The sequence below is a fragment of the Coregonus clupeaformis genome, chromosome 17 (assembly GCF_020615455.1).
Source record: "Coregonus clupeaformis isolate EN_2021a chromosome 17, ASM2061545v1, whole genome shotgun sequence".
Taxonomy (NCBI): domain Eukaryota; kingdom Metazoa; phylum Chordata; class Actinopteri; order Salmoniformes; family Salmonidae; genus Coregonus; species Coregonus clupeaformis.
The window spans coordinates 5424429-5450299 of NC_059208.1; the positions used below are offsets into that span (position 1 = coordinate 5424429).

The 25871-nt window shown below is 44.4% G+C and overlaps 1 protein-coding gene across 2 annotated transcripts in view; it reads right to left on the reverse strand.

The window, feature by feature from the left end:
• Positions 1-7565: 7565 nt before the first annotated feature.
• LOC121586515 (potassium voltage-gated channel subfamily G member 2-like) overlaps positions 7566-25871 on the reverse strand; it is a 36283-nt gene continuing 17977 nt past the window's right edge. For both annotated transcript variants that reach the window (XM_041903252.2, XM_041903251.2), the window contains exon 4: positions 7566-9067. In XM_041903252.2, coding sequence (XP_041759186.2) covers positions 8246-9067 — 822 coding nt within the window. In that variant the 3' untranslated portion in view covers positions 7566-8245. The remainder of the gene's footprint in view (positions 9068-25871) is intronic.

The following is a 25871-nucleotide window of genomic DNA, read 5'->3' on the forward strand; positions in this document are numbered from 1 at the left end:
ATATATATATATATATCTATCTCATGTGTAGACATACAGTATTTCTGAAAATGTGGGCACAATCAGGACAAAGGATGCATGTTAGTGCCAGGTATAAACAAGACTTCTGAGGACTGTTTGCTGGTCTGTGGACACCTCATCTTTAGTCTCCTCCCCTCCCTGCTCCTCTCAGCCTCAAGCACCTCAAGAAACCTTTCATTTGTTTAAATGGGACCTTTTTTAATTTGTATGAATATTGTTTTCCTTCAGCTGTTAAATGTTTTAGATGTCTGCTTTGGGTGGAGACGTGGGAACAGTGACTGAATCAGGAATCGGTCGGGGGTGGGTAGATTTTACCCTGCCGAGGGCTGGTGTGGGTGCAGGGTTTTGTTCTAGCCAAGCAGTAGGTGTGTCCAGACTCTACCTCTTGGTGTGTGTGACCATATGGTTAGTAGAATCTCTCTGGGTGTAACCAAGACTATACCAGCACTACAGCTGTTATACTCAACTCTGGACTGCTGGCTAAAACGTAGTTGGTGGTTGCGTCCAAAATGGTATCCTATTCCTTGTTTATCATAGCATCCTATTCCTTGTTTACTGCACTACTTTGACCAAGTAGTGCACTGTATAGGGAATAGGGTGCCATTTCAGACGCAAATTGAGTTTTACGCTGGATACTCTAGATGGTAAACTTTATTTTAATCACTGATGATGAATATTTGTTTTGTTATGCTATCTTTTTATAATCCTGAAATGTCTATATAATCACAAACCTTGTACACTTGCCCTTTATCAAGCTCTTTGTTACGATGATGATGGCAGTGCATGTCAAATGGTGACAGTTGTTGTAATTGTGCACCTAGAGACCTCTGGTTGCGTCTTATCAACAGGGCCAAAATGACCACAAACCCCTCTTACTGTTCCATATGTTTCTGATGTTAAGTTGTATTACTTTAGTGGTTATTCAGTATTAGTTAATGGGTATAACTGCCAAACTTTTCCTCTGTTCATGTAGACGCTGATCAAACAATACCAATCCTAAATGTTTTACTAGTTTTAGGTCAGGATTCAAGCAAAGGCGCGTTATAGAGCAGCACACTGGACAGCCGACAATGTCCCTTTAAAAGGCAATTTACACTTAAGCCGACATTCGCAGTGCATCCCATGAATGCTATCCCTGTGAAGGCTGGGAAATTGCCTTTTAAAAAGGCGCATTATCGGCTGTCCAGTGCACTGCTTTGTAAGGCACCTTGTACTGAATCACAGCCTCAGTTTATGTACCAAAAATATATATTTTTTGTATGGTTATCAAACCTTTTGTGTTATGAAAAAATGTATATATTTTATGACATTTTTTTTTTACAACGTTATATGTCCGTTTTGTTGTTTTTGTACACAGTACATTACAATATCCCCCCCCCATGGAATGGCCAGTTCTATAGAATTGGCAGTTCTTCGTCAAGACACATTTACAGTGCATTCGACAGTATTCAGATCCCTTGACTTTTTCCACATTTTGTTACGTTACAGCCTTATTCTTAATTGGATTAAATTGTTTTTTCCCCTCAATCTAGACACAATACCCCATAATGACAAAGCAAAAACAGGTTTTTAGAAATGTTAGCAAATTTATTACAAATAAAAAACGGAAATATCATATTTACATAAGTATTCAGGTCCTTTACTCAGTACATTGTTGAAACACCTTTGGCAGCGATTACGTCTTCTTGGATATGACGCTACAAGCTTGGCACACCTGTATTTGGGGAGTTTCTCCCATTCTTCTCTGCAGATCCTCTGAAGTCAGGTTGGATGGGGATCGTCGCTGCACAGCTATTTTCAGGTATCTCCAGAGATGTTCGATCAGGTTCAAGTCCGGGCTCTGGCTGGGCCACTCAAGGACATTCAGAGACTTGTCCCGAAGCCACTCCTGCGATGTCTTGGCTGTGTGCTTAGGGTCATTGTCCTGTTGGAAGGTGAACCTGCGCCCCAGTCTGAGGTCCTGAGCGCTCTGGAGCAGGTTTTCATCAAGGATCTCTCTGTACTTTGCTACGTTCATCTTTCCCTCGATCCTGACTAGTCTCCCAGTCCCTGCCGCTGAAAAACATCCCCACAGCATGATGCTACCACCATGCTTCACTGTAGGGATGGTGCCAGGTTTCCTCCAGACATGACGCTTGGCATTCAGGCCAAATCGTTCAATCTTGGTTTCATCAGACCAGAGAATGTTGTTTCTCATGATCTGAAAGTGCTTTAGGTGCCTTTTGGCAAACTCCAAGCGGCTGTCGTGTGCCTTTTACTTACTGACTAGTGGCTTCCGTCTGGCCACTCTACCATAAAGGCCTGATTGGTGGAGTGCTGCATAGATGGGAGAACCTTCCAGAAGGACAACCATCTCCACAAAGGAACTCTGGGGATCTGTCAGAGTGACCATCGGGTTCTTGGTCACCTCCCTGACCAAGGCCCTTCTCCCCCGATTGCTCAGTTTGGCCGGGCGGCCAGCTCTAGGAAGAGTCTTGGTGGTTCCAAACTTCTTCCATTTAAGAATGATGGAGGCCACTTGGGGACCTTCAATGCTGCAGACATTTTTTGGTACCCTTCCCCAGATCTGTGCCTCGACACAATCCTGTCTCGGCGCTATACAGACAATTCCTTCAACCTCATGGCTTGGTTTTTCTCTGACATGCACTGTCAACTGTGTGACATTTTATATAGACAGGTGTGTGCCTTTCCAAATCAATTGAATTTACCACAGGTGGACTCAAGTTGTAGAAACATCTCAAGATCGATAAATTGGAACAGGATGCAACGGAGCTCAATTTTGAGTTTCATAGCAAAGGGTCTGAATATTTATGTAAATAAGGTATCTGTTTTTTATTTTGAATACATTTCTGAAACCTGTTTTCGTCATTATTGGGTATTGTGTGTATTAAATTAGGAAAAACATTTATTTAATCCATTTTAGAATAAGGCTGTAACATAACAAAAAGGGGAAGGGGTCTGAATATTTTCCGGATGCACTGTAAATCAACCTCACTATGGTTTGTCTTTTATACTGTTAGCCAATATGGGGTAATAATGTTAAAAAGCCAATATTCATGAAAGCGCTGTCATTAAAGGCCAACATAAAAATGTGTATTCTACTGTTTTTTGTGTAAATGTATTATGCTGGTGATGTTCGTGTGAAGGCTGTATCTAAAATGGCACCCTATTCCCTAAATGGTACACTAATTTGGACTAGAGCCCTGGGAAAAAGTAGTGTGCAATATAGGGAATAGGGTACCATTTCTGACGCCGGCCTATCAGCACTGTCCTGATACTATTCCATCAACAATGGAGACCTGGTTAGCATCTTATGTCAGAGGAACTACTGGCTCACCAACCACGGTCCATGTTTGGGCTTCAGGCATGTGGCCTCCACAGCTATCAGCAACACGTACATGGTAATGCTCCTTCGCTGTGTCTTCACAACAAGCACTGTGTTGACCACACTATACCAACATTAGTCAAAATGCTTTATGTAAAGCATATTCTAAACAAACAGGAATGTGCCGGCCAGCCGCAGCAGAACTAGTCCAGGGAAATTTAGAAAGTCAACAGCTCTGGATATACTTTTTATGGGCAAAAAAGAGCAACACAATCACAAGCCTTCTAATGTCCTCCATGTTTGATGGTATTCAAATGTAAATGCACCCAACTCGTATTTACAATTCAAAAAGACAGCCAAAAGTTAGTTGAATTTCCAATGTGTTATCGCTGCGCTTTCAACCATCTAAAAGCACAACCAAAGTACAAATGGGAATACAATGTGATATTCTATTTATTTATACAACATATTAATGTGATGTCTGTGCTTCATCTAATAGCAGAACCAAATGAACTGGATTGCAGTTGAGATTACATTAAAAGTACATGGTGCAAGTGATCAATGCCATTTGAGATTCTGTGTAGATTATTACAGCAATTGTGAAGCTCTCCACAGACCTGCGATGACTTAGATGTTGGATCTTCATTTGATCACCCTGTCGCAGGACATTTTAAACTTGTAGTGTATTTGAGATTTAAAAAGACTTCTGAAGTTTGTAATTTCCACTTTGAAATTTCAGACATGGAGCTCTATTCAATCTGATCCACTTTAGCTGACCTGCATAGCGGTGTCAGAGGTGGAACTGTTAAAACTGTCAAATCCACAAGCGGCTCCTGGCATTATACCTAAAGCAGACATTGCCATTGGCGTCATGGAGTCACATTAACAGAAGAGCTTAGACTGGGAAAAAATGTCTTCCAAGTCGGGAACTCGAGCATTGCGCAGTATGTCATCTTCACAGAGTCTTGCCCCACTACTGAATGGACAAGTGTAGTGTTTGTAACGCAAGATGGAGGAGAGCCTGTCTCTCATCGGAGATCGCATTTATTTTGGGAGATTGCAAAATATGACCTTTTCATTCAAGACAGGATAAATACACTCAATGGCCAGTTGTATTAGGTACACCACCCCGTTCACGAAAATGGTTCGCTCCTACAGACAGTGAGTCATGTGGCCGTGGCTTGCTATATAAAGCAGGCAGACAGGCATTCAGTAAATGTTTGATTTAACATTAGAATGGGCAAAACAAGTGATCTAAGCGACTTTGAGTGTGGTATGATCGTCGGTGCCAGGCGCGCCGGTTCCAGTATCTCAGGAAATGCCGGCCTCCTGGGCTTTTCACGCACGAGAGTGTCTAGGGTTTACCGAGAATGGTGCGACAAAGAAAAAACATCCAGTCAGCTGCAGTCCTTTGGGCGAAAACAGCGCATTGATGAGAGGTCGAAGGAGAATGGCAAGAATCGTGCAAGCTAACAGGCGGGCTACAAACAGGCAAATAACGGCGCAGAACGGCATTTCCGAAAGCACAACTCGTTGATTCTTGTCAGAATGATTGCAAGAGCAGCTGCTCACTGATTTGACGGCTCCCAACGCAGTTCCACCTCCAACAAAGCATCTGCTATGCGGGTGTCAGCTATCGCCGGTTAACACTTGATCTAAATGAATCTAGGCTTTGATTTTCACTTAGGAAAATGTATCAACCCCTACAAACATTTCCATTAATCGTAATCCACATAAATCCATTCCTGTTGCTGCAGGATTATAATTTTCCTGCTGTAGCAAACTGGCTCAAATTAAGATCCTACAACTGTATCTACTGCTTTGATAGTTCCATCTGAGCCACTGGCTTAATCCCATTTATTTTTGGTTGAGTTGGAGATATGAATCAACATATCATTTGTTAACTTGTCGACAAGTTAATTGGCTATTTATCAACATTTGAAGGAGATGTATATTTTGCTTAGATAGTTCCATCTGTGCCACTGATTTAGTCTGGCTTTAATTCCAGTTTGTCTACAAATTAATACATTTTATTCACTTCTCCATCTCAACCAAAAATCTAAGTTATAGAATAGGACTACATCAAATCAAATTTTAAATGCACTTTTGATTAAACACACAAGGTCGCCAGTTCGAATCCCAATGCACCTTTTGTTTTCCAAATTTACCCAACATACTAAAGGGCAGCTGAACTCAGCAACTAACTTCTCTGGTTGAAAATGGCCTTTGTTACATCGATATTAGTCAGAAACATTGATTGTAGTGTAAAAATGTACTACTACGTGTAAATAGCATAGTTTTAGTCATAAAGTCAGTATCTACCAAAACGGAGATTTCAGAGATATAGGGAAGCTGTTACGTTCCTAAATCCATTAGATATTTGAGGGATGGTAACATCTAACTCTCAAAAACTCTAGGCGGCATTCTGCCTTCTACCTAGTTTTCAGCCACCAGCTTCGTCCACGACTGGCTCATGTGAACTACAATTCCGACGCTGTGTTTTAACATTTAGAAACGTCAATAATAATTGCTTGCGATACGGCTTTCGAAACATATGGCCCTTATCTATCATCAGCGAGAAAGAATCTTTCAAATAAAAACAGACACTTACTGTAGCAGTTACAGATCCATACAGCTATGAGTGCCTCCATCCAACGAAACTACAATTCCCGAGTTACGCTAACACACAGGTGTTTGGAACATGCTAGATAGCTAATTAGCACAGGTCATCGCCTCGTCTTCCGTCTGTTTCTGTAAACAAGCGCTGTAATATGGAGATATATGGCTGAGTGGGAACACAAACCCTAACAAGGTGTGTTTTAAGTTAACCTTTTTATTTTTTGCTGATATGAAAGATAAGGTCCTTATGCTTCCAAAATCGTACCGCAAGGGACGCCTCTTAATGTTCAGATTGAGCATCGGGGCTCTTAACAAAACTCCCCTGTACAAAAGACGCCTTCGTCCAATGACTCTTATGTGTAATGTAATGGAACGGAGTCATGATCAAGGGCTAGGTAACACCTAGCTAGGGAGAATTGTCATGCATGAAGAAACAGCTGCGCTGATTGCGTTTCCATTCAATCGTATGGCAGAACCTACAGCCAGTGAGACAGAACTGCCCACATTACGCAGCGCCTCGGTCTTGTTTACATAAGACCACCTCGCCAATGTATTATTTTAATTACACTTGCCCCCTAAGCCCTTTATAGAGTAACCACTTGCTGGTGTGTTTGATAGTGATCACTCGAGTCTGCCACTGTTTTGGGCAAAATGAGAATTGAGACGATGTGCACTTGCATCCCTACCGACACTTATCCATATTCCAAAATTCAAAACCCATTTCTCCCGCGACCTGTTTCGTCACATGATTCGCAATGAAACTCTGCCAGACGGACTCACACTCCGGTAATACATAGTGAGAAAGTTGTAAAAACTAAATGGCACCGAAGTACTTTGCCACTCGCCAGTGACTTGTTACGCTGATTTAGCCAACGTGGCCTGCCTGCTCAATGTGCCTGCTAGCTACTAGCTAGCTTCATTGACAACCACAGAGATGGAATTTAGCTAGCTAGGAAGTAATTTTGGGCTCTGATAAACAGCGTGTAGCTTGTGCTTTATTTACGATAGTTTGACAGCTTGCTGATGAAGTTGAAGACATGTTCTTAGAAATCAGTACTGAGCGCAGTAGCAGCTGACTCGATGCTGTCTGGAGTGCACTACTAGTTTTCATGCACATTGTTTAACTTGAGAAGTACTGCACCAAACACCTTAGCGAGATGTAAAATTGCGTGACTAAGACCTCTGCAAAAACGTCACAATTACAGATTTCTTGAATTATCATATTCTGACTATTTTGAGGGCGAAATGTTTCTACCGGTACTCAAGAGGGACAAAACAATAACTGTGGGTACGATATAACGAACATAACACATCCAATCACACCCCCAAGATGCAAATCTTGTTTTTCATAATGAGCAGCAGAAAAACATGCAGAGTTCAGCTGCCCTTTAACTAATCACATTTCTCATCTACTGACGTTCCAAAAGACTGACTTAATAGCTTTATATGTGAAAATAACAATAACCCGAGCGGTCGGGTAGGCTGTTTGGAGTGTTTATCCAACTGAAAAAATAATTATAATTATGTCCCCCCCACTTCTAAAACCAAAGTTGCGCCCTGATTAGATGTAATATAACATGTCTGGAGCCAAGGCCAACCCTGCCTGAAAACAGAACAATTTATTATTCAGAGGAGATGTGCAACTGGAGGAAAACCTCCGGACAGAATCATATGCTGAAATGAATTTAATAAAGTGTATAATCATACATTGCATCAGCCGAGGTCATGGTTTTCGTACATTTATTAAAATATGCAGATCCTGAGTCTAGATAGAAGCAAACTAAGCATTCTGAAATCTGTAAATGTGTTGTATATAGTCAAATAATCTTGTTGCAATATTTCTTATCCTAAATATATACCAAAATTATAATATTTTAATCAAAGGTATTTTTCCCCCTAAAATAATAGCTTTATCATACTGAATATTTGTGAGAGAGAAGCTTTCTCCCCATGCTGTGTTGTAGGGCTATACTCCTGTGTTGTAGGGCTTCTATACTCCTGGGTGAAATGTCCTTTGACCACAGAGAACTTGTCTTTTTATATTGTGGTCAGCTCTACACCAGTAATGTCAGCAAAAAGACTTCTGCAGCGGTCTTATAAAATCTTAGAAACTCTATTGAACAGACTCTGATGGACAGAGCTATGGAGGCTCACAAATGTTGGAGCTCCTTTTTTTCTTAAGCTTGTGAGAAACGTCCCATCCCTGTTTAGAGTCCTCAAGCTTTAGTACGAGTTTCCCACAGTGCACTGTACACCGCCAGCCTCACGTTGCACACACACTCAGTGTTGAGTCTGCAGGGCCCTCCTCTGTGACGCAATGGCGATGGACTTCCTGCGTAAAGCAGAGGCGGCGACCTCAGTGATGCCATGGTAACTGTCCGTCTCAGCCGAGTCCTCGCTGTTCTGAGACTTGGTGGAGTCCTGGAAGTCTGGTTTCTGTCTCAGCATTCTGTTCTGCTCCTCCTTCAGCTCCAGGTAGGATCGAGAGAACGTGTGGAAGATAGAGGTCACGGGGAACGCCATGAGGAGAATCCCACTGAGGATGCTGCTGAGCGCCACCACCTGACCCGGGATGCTCCGAGGCACCATGTCCCCGTACCCCACCGTTGTCATGGAGATCACCGCCCACCAGTAGGTGCCGGGGATGCTGGTGAAGTCGTACTTGGCGCCCATCTCGCTCTCCGCCAGGAACACCAGCGGGGAGAACAGTGCCATGGCAACGCACAGGAAGAGGAGGAGCAGGCCAAACTCGCGGGTGCAGCGTCGGACCGTCAGGCCTAAGGTCTGCAGCCCCAGGGAGTGGCGCGCCAGACGCATCACGTAGAAGATCCTCAGGGCCCGGAGTACCCGCAGCACCAGGCCCACCTTCTCCAGGTAGTTGTTCCCGCCGCTGGGCTTCTCCCCTCCCTCAGACAGAGAGTCTACGATCAGGGTGATGTAGTAGGGCAGGATGGCCACCACGTCGATAATGTTGAGGGGCGTCTTCAGGAAGACACACTTACTAGGCGTCTGGATGAAGCGCAGCAGGAACTCCAGAGAGAACCAGGCCACACACACCGTCTCCAGGACAAAGATATTGTAGCACCTCTGAGAACACTCACCCTGGAAGACAGAGGAAACACAGTGTTAAGAAAAACTCACAGTGGAAGAGAGTGAACACAGTGAAGGGTTAACAGTGTTAAGGCGAGCAACAATTATAATGCAAGACATTGGTAGGAAAGGACAATACATTCACTATTATAAAACATTCTTCACAACTGTTTCCTAATCACACAAGTCAGTTGTTCCTATCCAGCTCGAAGGACCAGTTCAAGAGACTCCTCTACACCAGCGGGGGCTTCAGGGGAGGGGAGGGGGGGGGGTTAGAGATTTGTGGAGGAGAGGAAGGGTGCCAGAGCAGTGTTCGAGGGAGAGCTGGAGAGGGTTTTGGAGCAGCACATAAACCATCTGAACATCCCTGTTAGTTGATTGGGATCATAAGGAAAAGAGACCAGTTTCTTTGATCAAACAGCCAGAGGGATATGTGTTTTTTTCTTCCTGTGTATTATAAAATAGACAGGCAATCTGTCAGCAGTACTTTACATTATTTATAAAGCTGAGAGGAGAGGCTTTGATGATGTCAGATATTCATTGATGTTGAACGCTGACTGAGGAAACACTATTCCCTTCCTTTAATTGGCAAGGCTGAGATGGGCTATACAGTACAATGTATTTATATTATTATAGGCTCCGTTTGTAGACTGTCAACTCCTTTAGACAAATCACCCTGGTAGCAATATCTGGTCATACATTCAGAATCTTTGTACTCAAGATATCAATTACTGGTGTCCATCCACAATAAATAGTCATACAAGTGTGACATGAGACAGATCCATAGAACTCATGCAGCCACAATGTCAACAGCAACGTGAAGCTGAGGAGAAAACATTGATTCCTTCTCTTTCCTCCCTCTCTCTCTCCAATCTGACTGTTATTAATACAACTTCATTAAAGTAAATTAATTTCCTTCCTGGGATCAGCGGGAACTAAGCTAAAGCCAACTGTGACTACATTATAAATATCATAAATACTTTAATTTACTTCTGACATGCTGAAATATCCTTACTTCCTGTAGTGTAATACATTTTCCGTCTGCTCTAAATGGGTCCATAAATATTATATAACTGTATTTACATGTGATTATGAAAACAGACCCAGAAAGAGAATGAGGAGGAAGGGGGAGGAGAGGGGGAGGAGGGGGTTTATGTGTAAAGCTTTATACTGTACAAACATCTATAATGATTTATTTGTATGAAAGAAAGAAGCCAAGCTGTCAGTCTCTCCTTTCATTGCACTGTCGCTCTGGGGAACTTAGCCAGGCTTCATCAACATGTTTAGGAACAAGTGAGCATAAAATAATGTCTGAATTGCTTTTGCCAACTTTTAGTAACTTTCCTCTAGTCAGTGCATCCTTCCGTTCCATCATAGTCTCCTCAATTACTCCTTAAATGTTATTAGGGAACACGTGTTTTTGACCAGCAGTTGAGCTCTAACCTGTTAGAGAATCATCACTTGTGAATAAGATGCTAGAGGTGCTTAAAAACAACAACCAAGAGAATATGCATCTTAAAAACCAATCCAGTGTATCCTTGGAGAAAAACAAAAGTAGCGTAGTGAGGAGAAAGTGTAAGAACAGAGCTGGGGGACTTTTAGCTTCTCATCATTCTAGTAAATATAATTTAATCAAAGCAAAGCTGTATCTGAAAGGCTTAAAGGGCAAAGGCAGCACAGAAATAAGCATTCAAAAATAAACGTCCTATCACTGTCAACTGCGTTTATTTTCAGCAAACTTAACATGTGTAAATATTTGTACGAACATAACAAGATTCAACAACTGAGACATAAACTGAACAAGTTCCACAAATGTGACTAACAGACATTGAATAATGTGTCCCTGAACAAAGAGGGGGTCAAAATCAAAAGTAACAGTCAGTATCTGGTGTGGCCACTGCTGCATTAAGGACTGCAGTGCATCTCCTCATGGACTGCACCAGATTTGCCCGTTCTTGCTGTGAGATGTTACCCCACTCTTCCACCAAGGCACCTGCAAGTTCCCGGACATTTCTGGGGGGAATGGCCCTAGCCCTCACCCTCCGATCCAACAGGTCCCAGACGTGCTCAATGGGATTGAGATCTGGGCTCTTCGCTGGCCATGGCAGAACACTGACATTCCTGTCTTGCAGGAAATCACGCACAGAACGAGCAGTATGGCTGGTGGCATTGTCATGCTGGAGGGTCATGTCAGGATGAGCCTGCAGGAAGGGTACCACATGAGGGAGAAGGATGTCTTCCCTGTAACACAGCGTTGAGATTGCCTGCAATGACAACAAGCTCAGTCTGATGATGCTGTGACACACCGCCCCAGACCATGACGGACCCTCCACCTCCAAATCGATCCCACTCCAGAGTACAGGCCTCGGTGTAACGCTCATTCCTTCGACGATAAACGCGAATCCGACCATCACCCCTGGTGAGACAAAACCGCGACTCGTCAGTGAAGAGCACTTTTTGCAAGTCCTGTCTGTTCCAGCGACGGTGGGATTGTGCCCATAGGCGACGTTGTTGTCGGTGATGTCTGGTGAGGACCTGCCTTACAATAGGCCAATGCCTCGCAAAGAAGGGCACCTATTGGTAGATGGGTCAAAATAAATAAAAATAGCAGATATTGAATATTCGTTTAAGCATGTTGAAGTTAATAATTACACTTTGGATGGCGTATCAATACACCCAAAGATACAGTTGCCGGAGAGGAAGGAAACCGCTCAGTTACAGAGTTTAATGGCTGTGATATGAGAAAACTGAGGATGGATTAACAACATTGTAGTTACTCCACAATACTAACTTAAATGACAGAGTGAAAAGAAAGAAGCCTGTACATAAAAATATTCCAAAACATGCATCCTGTTTGCAATAAGGCACTAAAGTAAAATTGCAAAAATGTGGCAAAGAAATTAACTTTATGTCCTGAATACAAAGTGTTATGCTTGGGGCAAATCCAACACAACACATCACTGAGTAACACTCTTCATATTTTCAAGCTTGGTGGTGGCTGCATCATGTTATGGGTATGCTTGTCATCGCCAAGGGATAAAAAGAAACAGAATAGAGCTAAGTACAGGCTAAATCCTAGAGGAAAACCTGGTTCAGTGTGATTTCCAACAGAGACAAATTCACCTGTCAGCAGGACAATAACCTTAAACACAAGGCCAATTCTACACTGGAGTTGCTTACCAAGACGACATTCCTGAGTTGCCTAGTTACAGTTTTGACTGGTACTATATATCTGCTTGAAAATCTACGGAAAGAGTGAAAAATGGCCGTGGTAAGACTAGCAATGATCAACAACCAACTTGACAGAGCTTGAAGAATTTTCAATAAACTGAATGTGCAAATATTGTCAAATCCAGGTGTGCAAAGCTCTTAGAGACTTACCCAGAAAGACTCACAGCTGTAATCGCTGCCAAATGTGATTCTAACATGTATTGACTCAGGGGTGTGAATACTTATGTAAATTAGATATTTATGTATTTCATTTTCAATAAATGTGTAAAAATTCAGGCTGCAACACAACAAGATGTAGAATACTGTAAGTAAAGTGGTATGAATACTTTCTGAAGGCACTGTACATGGCTACAGTGGATTACATTAAAACACACACTAATCAGATTCAGCAAGCACTCTACTCCATATCAGAGCTCCAGACAGGCGTGTAGCAGCCATGTTGCGTGTTAACTAAACAACACGGCCAATCACCACAGGAGGAGGCGGGTGACCTTTGGTCCCCAAGGTGTGTGTAAGTGGGCATGATTTACAAACAGGCTTAGCGTAAAGATGAGCTGGCTGTTATTATAACACACACAGCTTTTAATGGCTTTAGTCAATTTGTTTACCTCAGCCCTTATAACAAAGGAGGACCAAGCACACCCCCATTCTCATCGACAGGGCTATAGTGGAGCAGCTTGAGAGCTTCAAGTTCCTTGGTGTCCACATCACCAATAAACTATCATGGTCCAAACACACCAAGACAGTCGTGAAGAGGGGGTTTGACATAGCCTATTCCCCCTCAGGAGACTGAAAAGATTTGGCATGGGTCCTCAGATCCTCAAAAAGTTCTACAGCTGCACCATCGAGAGCATCCTGACTGGTTGATTCACCGCCTGGTATGGCAACTGCTCGGCCTCCGACCGCAAGGCACTACAGAGGGTAGTGCGTACGGCCCAGTACATCACTGGGGCCAAGCTTCCTGCCATCCAGTGCTACCAGGCGGTGTCAGAGGAAGGCCCTAAAAATTGCCAAAGACTCTAGCCACCCTAGTCATAGACTGTTCTCTCTGCTACCGTACGGCAAGCGGTACCGAAGCTCCAAGTCTAGGTCCAAAAGGCTTTTTACCCCAAAGCAATAAGACTCCTGAACAGCTAATCAAATGGCTACCCGGACTAGTTGCCTTGCCCCCCGCCTGCCCCCCCCCACCGCCTGCCACCCCCCCCTTACGCTGCTGCTGCTCTCTGTTTATTATCTATGCATAGTCACTTTACCACTACCCAGATGTACATATTACCTCAATTACCTCGACTAACCTGTGCCCCCACACATTGACTCTGTACCGGTACCCCCTGTATATAGCCTCGCTCCTGTTATTTTACTGCTGCTCTTTAATAATTTGTTATTTTTCTTCTTTTTTTATTTTTACTTATCTATTTTTTACTTAACACTTTTTTTTTTAACTGCATTGTTGGTTAAGGGCTTGTAAGTAAGCATTTCACTGTAATAGCTGTTGTATTCGGCGCATGTGACAAATACAATTTGATTTGATTTGATTTGATGCACGCTTTATATGATTCCATAAGAAGAAATGTATAGTTACAGTAACCTTAATGTGGCCATGGATGTGTTACTCATTTTAAGGTTGAATGTTACATTAATTTGTAAGATAGCCTTAACTTCAGGCTATTTACGTATTACAAAAGTAATACTGAATTGTGTTTGGTTGACAACGCAACCAAATATCAACATTTAAAGGAGATGGATCTACTGCTTGGATAGTTCCATCTGAGCCGCTGGCTTAATCCCATTCTTTAACTTTTATTTTTGGTTGAGTTGGAGACGTGAATCCAACATATCATTTGTTAACTTGACAAGTTAATAGGCTATTTATTGTATTTCAAAAGTGATTCACATTTCCATCTCAACCAAAAGTTGAAGTTAAAGAATAGGACTAAATCAAATCAAACTTTAAATGCACTTTAAATAATATTTTATTTAGCCCTATTTTTTTACTTTTCTTTTTGGTTGAGATAGTGATGTGAATCCAACATATCAATTATTAATTTTTAGACAAACTGGAATTAGTGGCACAGATGGAACTATCCAAGCGGAAGATGCATCTCCTTCTAATGTTGATATTTGGTTGCGTTGACAACCAAACAATTCAACATGACTAAATATCATACAATTTGAAATCAACCAGAGCTTGAAACCCTAGGTCTATTTTATTGTCTATTTTTAGTTGAATTCTGGGTTGAATTAAAACAATAGCTGTTGATGACTATATAGGCCTAAATAGCATCATTGATGATATAGGAGTGATAAAGTATGGTCACATGTCATTTGCTCTGTTAAACCTACCCTTTGGAATGACTTTGATAGCAACAGTGAATCTATTTCATTTTTAAATGGAGATCTCTCAACAATCATTCTCAGGATAGCACGTTGGTAATAGTCAGTGGCAATATTATAGCTGGGCTTGGTTAAAACCCTGGATGGGAGACCAAAGGGTAGCCGTAGATAGATCAATTCTCCAGTAGGTGGTGCTGCCCAGCCTATTGTTATTTTTCCTGATAGTGGATATAATGTTGAAGACCTGACGTTGTTTTAAAGCTACAAATTCAACATATTTTTATACAAGGTTTCTCTGTTGAAATTTGGTTACCATGATGACATAATCATGTGGTTGAAATCTCACCCTCAAAACAACAGTTTAGACTTTTTTCAAATCCAATGTATTTTCCCCTTATATTCCACGTCATAATACGTTGACAAATTACATTGAAAGTTGATTCAACCAGTTTTTGCCCAGTGGGATGTCCCTTTAATTGTCAGCTGACTGCTTGCAAGCCTTGCTAGTTATATAATTGCACACACCTGTGGCCTCCTGCCTCAAGCACTGCAGTTTCTTTTAATGCGGAATGGTGTTCAGTGTGTGAAGGTTACTGCTGGTATGTCATGCAAGTTTTAATAAAAATAACCTATTTATTATAAAATGACTATCTCCTTCTCATCAATGTGAGAGGGCATTGGCCAGCTATCTCACACTCAATGAACAGAAGAGCCCTGCTCCTTGTGGTTCTGAAGGCTGCTGTGGTTTAATGCTTTGATGTTAAAGGTGCTACACAGGTGATTTCAGAAAATGTCCATAATATACACTACCAGTCAAAAGTTTGGACACACCTACTCATTCAAGGGGTTTTCTTTATTTTTACTATTTTTTTTACATTGTAGAATAATAGTGAAGATATCAAAACTAGGAAATAACACATATGGAATCATGTAGTAACCAAAAGAGTGTTAAACAAATCAAAATATATTTTATATTTGAGATTCTTCAAATAGCCACCCTTCGCTTTGATGACAGCTTTGCACACTCTTGGCATTCTCTTTTTTGGTTACTACATGATTCCATAGGTGTTATTTCATAGTTTTTATGTCTTCACTGTTATTCTACAATGTAAAAAATGTAAAAAATAAATAAATAAATAAAAAAAAAACCTGGAATGAGTAGGTGTGTCCAAACTTTTGACTGGTACTGTATATCTGTCGGTAATGATAGTGTTTCACAGTATTACTTACCCGCCAGTGTTGTGATTGGCTGTGATATTCGCCTATTGATTTCTCCCACCGGGGCAACATCTGTTGTCAAAATGGGAAAGCTGTTCTGAATTTGTGGCTGTATTATTTAGTGGAAATTGCTCTGTCATGTCCTGGTTGCTAAAATTCTACACTGTTTCAGACTGTGGGCTGACACACCTGGTAGTATATGTAGACTGTGGGCTGACACACCTGGCAGAGTATGTGAGCGGAGTTGAGCAGTCGGAAATCACACTCCACGTTCATCGCTCATGGAGCGATGATTGCGCACCGCTCCGGCGCTTGCGCAGCGCTCCATGTCCTTTCCAACAGTAAAAAATGCTCCTCGCTCAGGAAAAGAAACTGCCGCTCCAATCATTAAAATCACAATTTAACCAACATCCATATATTTTTCTAAATACCTGGACCTACCATTTGGTTTGAAGTATTGAAACCAACCATATGATTTGAATGAAAAGTTTGAATGAAATGAATGACTTGAATGAAAAGGTGACTGTAAGAAGCGCTCATCATTTCAAATAGGTTACATGAATGTACTAAACAGCATAAAAACACTCTAAATAGGTCAAGAGCCAGACAGGTAGTGTTATGTATGGTACGACGTGCTGTACGTCGTACTGTACGTTGTTATGGTTTACGACAGTGTGCTGCGTTACGGATGAATGGGTTGTCAGAATGCGTGGCACATGTCATTAAACGACAGAGTGATGTTCAATGTGAAACTGTGCAGATGTCCGTTCTTTTACAACTAGGCTAGATATAACATTGGCGACGAAGATGGCTGAATTCAGTTTACCACCGCCAGCACCATTCCTCGCCGTGCCTGGCGAACCTCCAGTCCCGTGGAATAACTGGCTTGATAGTTTTAACACTTATTTAGAAGCTATGGACTTTTCTACAATCTCCGACAAGCGGAGGACAGCACTGCTCCGTCACTGCCTTGGTACAGAGGGACAGAGGATTTTCAGAGCGCTTGGATCGGCTCCTACATTCACTGCTGCATTCAGCCTCTTACGGAACCACTTCGCCGGGAAAGAGCGAGTGCTCCTCCGACGCTACCGGCTACGGAAGAGACACCAACGGCCGGGTGAGTCCATTCAAAGCTACGTGGCTAATCTGAGGGATTTGGCTAGCTCTTGTAACTACGGGACACTTCAGGACGAGATCATCAGGGATCAGTTGATAGAGGGACGTTATGTGAAAAGACAAGGGAGAAACTGCTTTTGGAATCGGATAATTTACAACTAGATGGAGCTATTAAAAATAGCACTCCAGGTTGAAGCGGCGTTGGAATGCTCTTCTATGCTAACAGACAGCTCTGCAGCATACACTCGGCCCCCAGCCATTCTCACACAGCAGCTTCAGCCCGAGCAGGCGCACTACAACGATCACGCGCTGCGCACGCCCTCCCGCGTCGATAGCTGCATGGACACAGACACCGACATGCCCGTGCAGCAGGCACACAGACAAACAAACAGAACTAGCTGTGGCAACTGTGGGGCTAGCTCTCACAATTCAAGGGCTTCAAACTGCCCAGCCCGTGGGAAAATATGCAAGAACTGTTCAAAATACAATCACTTTGCGAAAGTGTGTCGTTCTGCCCCTGCTACTAGCTCCACCCAGAACAGGCCCTTCGTTTCATCTCACTCTCAACATGAACACACGGAAATCGAACCGTCTCCACCAACCATGTGTCATTCAGGACATGCACTGTGCAGCTGGGTGAGGTGGGTTTGCCTTTGCTGCTGGATACTGGCGCTGCGGTGTCGTTGCTCAACCTTGCCACTTACTACAAGTTTTTCAGTCACCTACCACTCCAACAGCCCTCCACTGCCCTGTGTGGGTACGGTAGATCTAAGATAGACATTGTAGGCACCCTCCAGGTCCCAGTACACTACGGCACCAAACATCTGCCATCATTCACATTTCATGTTGCAAAGCGGGGTGCCAACCTCCTGGGCCTCGACCTCTTCACAGGCTTGGGATTCACACTGAGAGATGACAGTGGGTCAGCTATCTACCAGGTTACCTGCACATGGCAACAGAACTGGCCGACTCTGTTTGATGGACTGGGCTGCCTCACAGCCTTTACTCACAGGCCCCTAGTGAATCCGGAAGTGACCCCAGTCATGCAGCCCCTGCGGCGCATTCCCTTTGCACTGCGTGATGATGTCACAAAAGATCTCCAGTCACAGTTGGATGCAGGCATCATTGAGCCAGTCAACGCTGCCCCCTGGATTTCAAACTTGGTCATTGCAACCAAAAAGTCCGGTGGAATCCGGACCTGTGTGGATCTCCGTGCTGTGAACAAGGCCGTTGTCCCGGATAAGTACCCCTTGCCTACAGCTGAGGAGCTGACCGCACAATTCCATGGCTCCACGATCTTCACGAAGCTTGACCTTCGTCAGGGTTATCTTCAGGTACCCCTCCATGCAGCTAGCAGAGACCTCACAGCCTTTGTCACACACGCTGGCGTGTTCAGATATACACGCATGCCTTTTGGACTTAGCTCCGCCCCCAGCTGCTTCCAGAAGGTGATGAGCACCATCCTCGCTGGAATACCTGGGGTGGCGGTCTATCTGGATGACATCGTGGTCCACGGCCCTGACCTCCACATCCATGATTATCGACTCCACAGAGTATTCAGTGCTCTACTGCGGAACAACCTGACCCTGAACGGTGGAAAGTGCACCTTTGCAGCTCCAGCCGTCGAGTTTGTGGGCTTCCGCCTGTCGGCCAAAGGCATTGCCCCACTCATGTCGAACATTGAAGCCGTCCACCGGATCCCGGAACCGACCTCAGCCTCTCAGGTGGCCTCATTCTTGGGCATGACAGCTTACTACCTCCGGTTTCTGCCCCACTACTCTCAGACCACAGCGCCCCTTCGCCAGCTCCTCAAGAAGGATGAGCCATGGGCCTGGACGGCAGCCTGCTCAGACGCGGTCCGCTCACTGAAGAGCCAGCTCACCACAGCCCCAGTCTTGGCTCACTTTGACCCCGTCTGCCACACCATTGTCACATGTGACGCCTCAGCTGGAGCACTAGGAGCTGTCCTCTCACAGCTGCAGAATGGCATTGAGAGGCCCGTCGCCTTCGCCTCAAGGACCCTGAGCCCCACAGAACAACGGTACTCTGTGGGCGAACGAGAAGCACTGGCCTGTGTCTGGGCGTGCGAAAGGTGGCACCTCTACCTATATGGCCGTCTGTTCACACTCCGAACCGACCACCAGTCCCTCACAACGCTACTGTCAGCATCAGGAACTGGCCACAAGCCACTTCGGCTGCACAGATGGGCCGACCGCCTCAGACAGTATGACTATCAGCTGAAGTTCACTCCGGGGAGGGATAACGTGGTGGCAGACCTCCTCTCACGCTCCTTTGACGCTCCTACTCCAACCGTCTTGCCAGACGACAACGAAACAGAGCTTGTACAAATGCTCTACGCTCCTCTTCAGTCAGTCGTCTCACTGGAGGAGCTGAAGCAAGCATCGGAACAGGATCCCACACTGTCTACCCTGCGCACCTACATACGCACTAAATGGCCAGCACATGTGCCGGAAGAGCTGGCGACTTTCGCCAGAGTGAAGCACGAACTTTCTTGCTGGGAAGAAGTCTGTGTCTCTCGAGGGTTTTGCACTGTGGTCCCGAGTGGCCTGCGTGCGCGTGTTCTATCCATGGCGCACGAGGGTCACTTGGGCATAGTCAAGGTCAAACAGCGATGTCGAGACCTTGTGTGGTGGCCAGGCATCGACCACGATATTGAAGCCCTGGTCAGGGATTGTGCTGCATGCCTCCTCAGTGGGAAAACAGGACAGTCCGCCCCCACCCCCTGCAGCCTCTCGCATGGCCGTCCCACCCCTGGGAGCACATCCAACTGGACATCTGTGGCGAGATCCATGGACACGCAGTCCCTCACCATCAGCGCTTCCTGGTGGTGGTGTATGACCTCCACTCTAAGTGGCCAGAAGTGGTTCCTGTCGGAACTGTCACAGCACAGGCCATCGTGGACATCCTAGACAGCCTGTTCACAAGGTGGGGCCTACCCCTCACCCTTACCACGGACAATGGGCCCCAGCTAACCTCTGCCGAGTTCTCCTCATATCTCAGCAACAAGGGAATCAAACACATCCGCACGGCCTACTACAACCCACAAGCTAACGGAGGGGTGGAACGCTTCAACCAAACGCTGAAGAACGGCATCAGAGCGCACCTGGTCCAGGGGTGCACGTTCCAAACTGCTTTGAATCAACGCTAATGCACTACAGAGCAAGCAAACACACAACAACACAGGTCTCCCCGGCATCCCTCATGCTAGGTCGTGAGATGGAACTGCCACTGGACAGACTCAGAACACAGAGAGTAGCAGAACCGGCGACTAGGCGCACCCAAGAACAGCAGGCAGTGACCAGGCACCAAAGAGCAATGAAACAGCGTTTTGACAAGGCACACAGGGTGAAGAAGTCGATCATTCAAGTGTCAGACTGGGTCCGAGCCCGACGGCCTCAGCGGTGCAACAAAATGGCCTCATTCTGGTCGGACCCCTTGCAGGTCAGTCGACAACTGGGGCCCGCCACATTCATGATGAGCAATGGATCACGCTGGCACGCCAGCCGCCTCAGAAAAGTCCCTGCCCCTCAAGGAACACGAAGGCACACAAAACAGACATGCAGGCCAGAGACGCCACCGGATGGACCTCCTCCACCACTACCACCTGAGCCCCAGCCTCTGTGGGTTCCCCAAGGGCCAGAGCCACAAGCGGTGACGGTGGAAGAAAGGCCTATGCGGGCACGAACTCGCCCTGCTTATCTGGGGGACTACTTAACCTCTTTTCATTCTTAGGCTCCGTTAGGTGTCTTAGTCAACCTCCAGGTTAATGGACTGAACTGGCTAGTTTGGAGAGTCCATCCGTTTAAGGGTTAATGTTTATTTCTTACAGGTATCACTCTAGGTTCTTGCCCTATGGACATTTTATATATGGTACCAGTCCCTGGTTTTGGAAAGGGGGGAAATGTTATGTATGGTACGACGTGCTGTACGTCGTACTGTACGTTGTTATGGTTTACGACAGTGTGCTGCGTTACGGATGAATGGGTTGTCAGAATGCGTGGCACATGTCATTAAACGACAGAGTGATGTTCAATGTGAAACTGTGCAGATGTCCGTTCTTTTACAACTAGGCTAGATATAACAGGTAGCCTACAAATGAATTATATAGGCTATATTATTTAAATTATTTCAAGGCTATAGTCTACAAAGAAATACATTTTGAAGCATTTGCGAGTGCGACACACTAGGCTGGTAGGGACATTAAGCTTTCAGCATTTAAACAACATGTAGTTGTATTAAATCATTAGTCTATAAATTGGGCATATAGGCTGTGACTTGCTTAAAATTAAATACAAAAACGCCTTATTAGGCTCAGTGTCTTTGAATTCATTTTTAGAAACAGGAGTTTGACCAGAGTCTGTGGCTTAAGGCTCATGCGAACAATTTAAGATTAAAAGTGATTTCCCTCATTCTCTTTCACCCATAAAGATGGTAACCTGAAAGCAAAGCTCTCCATTAATCAGTCAGAGATCTCTCCAGTTACAGTGCATTCAGAAAGTATTCAGACCCCTTGACTTTTTCCACATTTTGTTACATTGCATCCTTATTCTAAAATAGATTAACGTGGGGAAAAAACACTTTTTTCAACACACAATACCCCATAATGACAAAGCAAAAACTGGTTTTTAGAAATTTTAGCAAATCTATTACAAATAAAAAATGGAAATAAACATTTACATAAGTACTCAGACCCTTTCCTCAGTACTTTGTTGAAGCCATTACAGCCTAGAGTCTTCTTGGGTATGACGCTACAAGCTTGGCACACCTGTATTTGGGGAGTTTCTCCCATTCTTCTCTGCAGATCCTCTGAAGCTCTGTCAGGTTGGATGGAGAGCGTCGCTGCACAGCTATTTTCAGGTCTCTCGAGAGATGTTTGATCGGGTTCAAGTCCGGGCTCTGGCTGGGCCACTCAAGGACATTCAGAGACTTTTCCCGAAGCCACTCCTGCGTTGTCTTGGCTGTGTGCTTGGGGTCATTGTCCTGTTGGAAGATGAACCTTTGCCCCAGTCTGAGGTCCTGAGCTCTCTGGAGCAGGTATTCATCAAGGATCTCTCTGTACTTTGCTCCGTTCATCTTTCCCTCAATCCTGACTAGTCTCCCAGTCCCTGCCACTGAAAAATCCCCACAGCATGATGCTGCCACAACCATGCTTCACCAAGTGGGCTGTCATGTGCCTTTTACTGAGGAGTGGCTTCTGTCTGGCAACTCTACCATAAAGGCCTGATTGGTGGAGTGCTGCAGAGATGGTTGTCCTTCTGGAAGGTTCTCCCATCTCCACAGAGGAACTCTAGAGCTCTGTCAGAGTGACCATCGGGTTCTTGGTCACCTCCCTGACCAAGGCCCTTCTCCCCCGATTGCTCAGTTTGGCCGGGCGGCCAGCTCTAGGAAGAGTCTTGGTGGTTCCAAGCGTCTTCCATTTAAGAATGATGGAGGCCACTGTGTTCTTGGGGACTTTCAATGCTGCAGAAATATTTTGGTACCCTTCCCCAGATCTGTACCTTGACACAATTCTGTCTCAGAGCTCTACAGACAATTCCTTCGACCTCATGGCTTGGTTTTGACAGGTGTGTGCCTTTCCAAATCATGTCCAATCAATTGAAGTTACCGCAGGTGGCCTCAAATCAAGTTGTAGAAACATCTCAAGGATGATCAATGGAAACAGGATGCACCTGAGCTCAATTTAGAGTCTCATAGCAAAGGGTCTGAATACTTAAGTAAATAAGGTATCAGTTTTTTTTTTAGTTTTTTTTTATTTGCTTAAATTTCTAAAAAGCAGTTTTTGCTTTGTCATTATGGGGTATTATGTGTAGATTGATGAGGAATTTGTATTTATTTAATCCATTTTAGAATAAGGCTGTAACGTAACAAAATGTGGAAAAAATCAAGGGGTCTGAATACTTTCCGAATGCACTGTATTTATCAGAGAGAATAAAACGGATTAAACAAGTCCTACATTTCCACATATGTTTACAGGGGGAGAAATAAGCCATTTTGACATTGAGGTGTGAAAAGACTGAAATTGACACACAAACTCAGAGGACACTACTCTGAGGACAAACTAGAGACACTCTACTCTGAGGGGACACACACACACACTTCTCTATTCATCCAGATAGAGGCAATAAGCAGACCCATAAAACTCTGCGCGTGTGTGTACGTGCAGCTGTTATGTGGCCTGAATCACTGAGCTGTATAAGAACAGACAAGCTAAGTGCTTTCCATCATCAACAACACCTTGCTTTTACAAAAACCACAACTTTCTTTCTGTTTTAATGGATCCACAACTGCACACAGGCAAAGGGATATGGAGGTTAGAGTCTAACTGGGTCTGGAAGACAAGGGTTGTCAGAATGTCTCTGAGCAGATCAACAAGCCTGTCCTCTGGACGGAGGAACAACAAGCTAAACAGAATGTAACATTTAACATGTTTGAGGACGCCAACTCTTACTGTAAGACTACAAATGTATTCGATTATTATCCTGCTGGTCTAGTTCGTTCATGAGTTTAGCCTATAACTGAAACATAACATCATGATAAACTGCATCTGAATCTACACTGAGCAAAAATATAAACGCAACAATTTCAAAGATTTTACTGAGTTACAGTTCATATAAGGAAATCAGTCAATTTAAATAAATAAATTGGGCCCTAATCTATGTATTTCATATGACTGGGAATACAAATATGCATCTGTTGGTCACAGATACTGTACCTTAAAAGGGGCGTGGATCAGAAAACCAGTCAGTATCTGGTGTGACCACCATTTGCCACATGAAGCGCGACACATCTCCTTCGCATAGAGTTGGTCAGGCTGTTGATTGTGGCCTGTGGAATGTTGTCCCACTCCACTTCAATGGCTGTGCAAAGTTGCTGGATATTGTCTGGAAAGGGAACACGTTGTTGTACACGTCGATCCAGAGCAATGGGTGACATGTCTGGTGAGTATGCAGGCCATGGAAGAACTGGGATATTTTCAGCTTCCAGGAATGGTGTACAGATCCTTGCGACATGGGGCCGTACATTATCATGCTGACACGAGGTGATGGCGACGGATGAAAGGCATGACAATGGGCCTCAGGATCTCATCACGGTATCTCTGTGCATTCAAATTGCCAACAATTATATTGTGTTTGTTGTCCGTAGCTTATGCCTGCCCATACCATAACCTCACCGCCACCGTGGGACACTCTGTTCACAACGTTGACATCAGCAAACCGCTCGCCCACATAATGCCATTCAAGTGGTCTGCCATCTGCCCGGTACGGTTGAAACCGGGATTAATCCGTGAAGAGCACACTTATCCAGCGTGTCAGTGGCCATTGAAGGTGAGAATTTGCCCACTGAAGTCTGTTACAACACCCAACTGCAGTCAGGTCAAGACCCTGGTGAGGACGACGAGCACGTAGATGAGCTTCCCTGAGACGGTTTATGACAGTTTGTGCAGAAATTATTTGGTTAAGCAAACCCACAGTTTCATCAGCTGTCCGGGTAGCTGGTTTCAGACGATCCCGCAGGTGAAGAAGCCGGATGTGGAAGTCCTGTGCTGGCATGTTTATTTTTTATTGTGACTTTTTTGGGGGTACTTTTTACCCCTTTTTCGTGACATCCAATTGGTAGTTACAGTCTTGTCCCATCGGAAGCTTGCCGCACCAATGTGTCGGAGGAAACACCCTACAACTGGCAACCGTGTCAGCGTGCATGCGCCCGGCCAGCCACAGGAGTCGCTAGAGCGCTAACCTAACCCGGACGACGCTGGGCCAATTGTGCGCTGCCTCATGGGTCTCCCGGTCGCGGCCGGCTGCGACACAGCCCGGGATCAAACCCGGATCTTTAGTGATGCCTCAAGCACTGCGATGCAGTGCCTTGGACCACTGCGCCACCCGGGAGGCCTGGGCTGGCGTGTTTATACGTGGTCTGCTGTTGTGAGGCTGGTTGGACGCACTGCCAAATTCTCTAAAACGACGTTGGAGGCAGCTTATGGTAGAGAAATTAACATTACATTCTCTGGCAACAGCTCTGGTGGACATTTCTGCAGGCAGCATGCCAATTACACACTCCCTCAATACTTGAGAGATCTGTTCCATTGTGTTGTGTGACAAAACTGCAGTGGCCTTTTTACAGTGGCCTTTTATTGTCCCCAGTACAAGGTGCACTTGTGTAATGTGCATGCTGTTTAATTAGCTTCTTGATATGCCACACCTGTCAGGTGGATGGATTATCTTGGCAAAGGAGAAATGCTCACTAACAGGGATGTAAACAAATTTGTGCACAAAATGAGAGAAATAAGCTTTTTGTGCGTATGGAATATTTCTGGGATCTTTTATTTCAGCTCATGAAACATGGGACCAACACTTTACATGTTGCGTTTATATTTTTGTTCAGTATACACCTCAATAAAGAAAGCGTCCTGGGAATTTAATTTAATTTGTTTCATTTACATCCATAGTGGGAAGATCTATGCCGATTACCATCAAAGCCTCCTGTTAATGGATATTAGCTAAACAAACGGAGGAGGATGGTGGGTGGACTATGTTCAAACAGCTCAGGTTATTAACTCTGGCTAATGAAGGTAGTTGATTTGGATTTCACTGAAGTGTTTAGTCACAATATTGCTCTGCTTAACATTAACACATACAAAAATACAGCCCATAGCGTAACCTACACACCTACAACATGGGTCTAGACAACCCTCCTTAACCTCCAAACATGGACATGAGAATAGACAGAACATTCCATAGATACTGCTCCCTATCAACAAGTACAGTATTCTTGGCCGTTTGTCATGTCTCTCTCTCTCTCTCATTGTAATACAGCAGTTGTGTATATCCTTGCCTGACCTTTCTCTCCCTCAGTTACTTACAGTATTTACTATTTTAAAGCTCAGCCAGTAACCTCA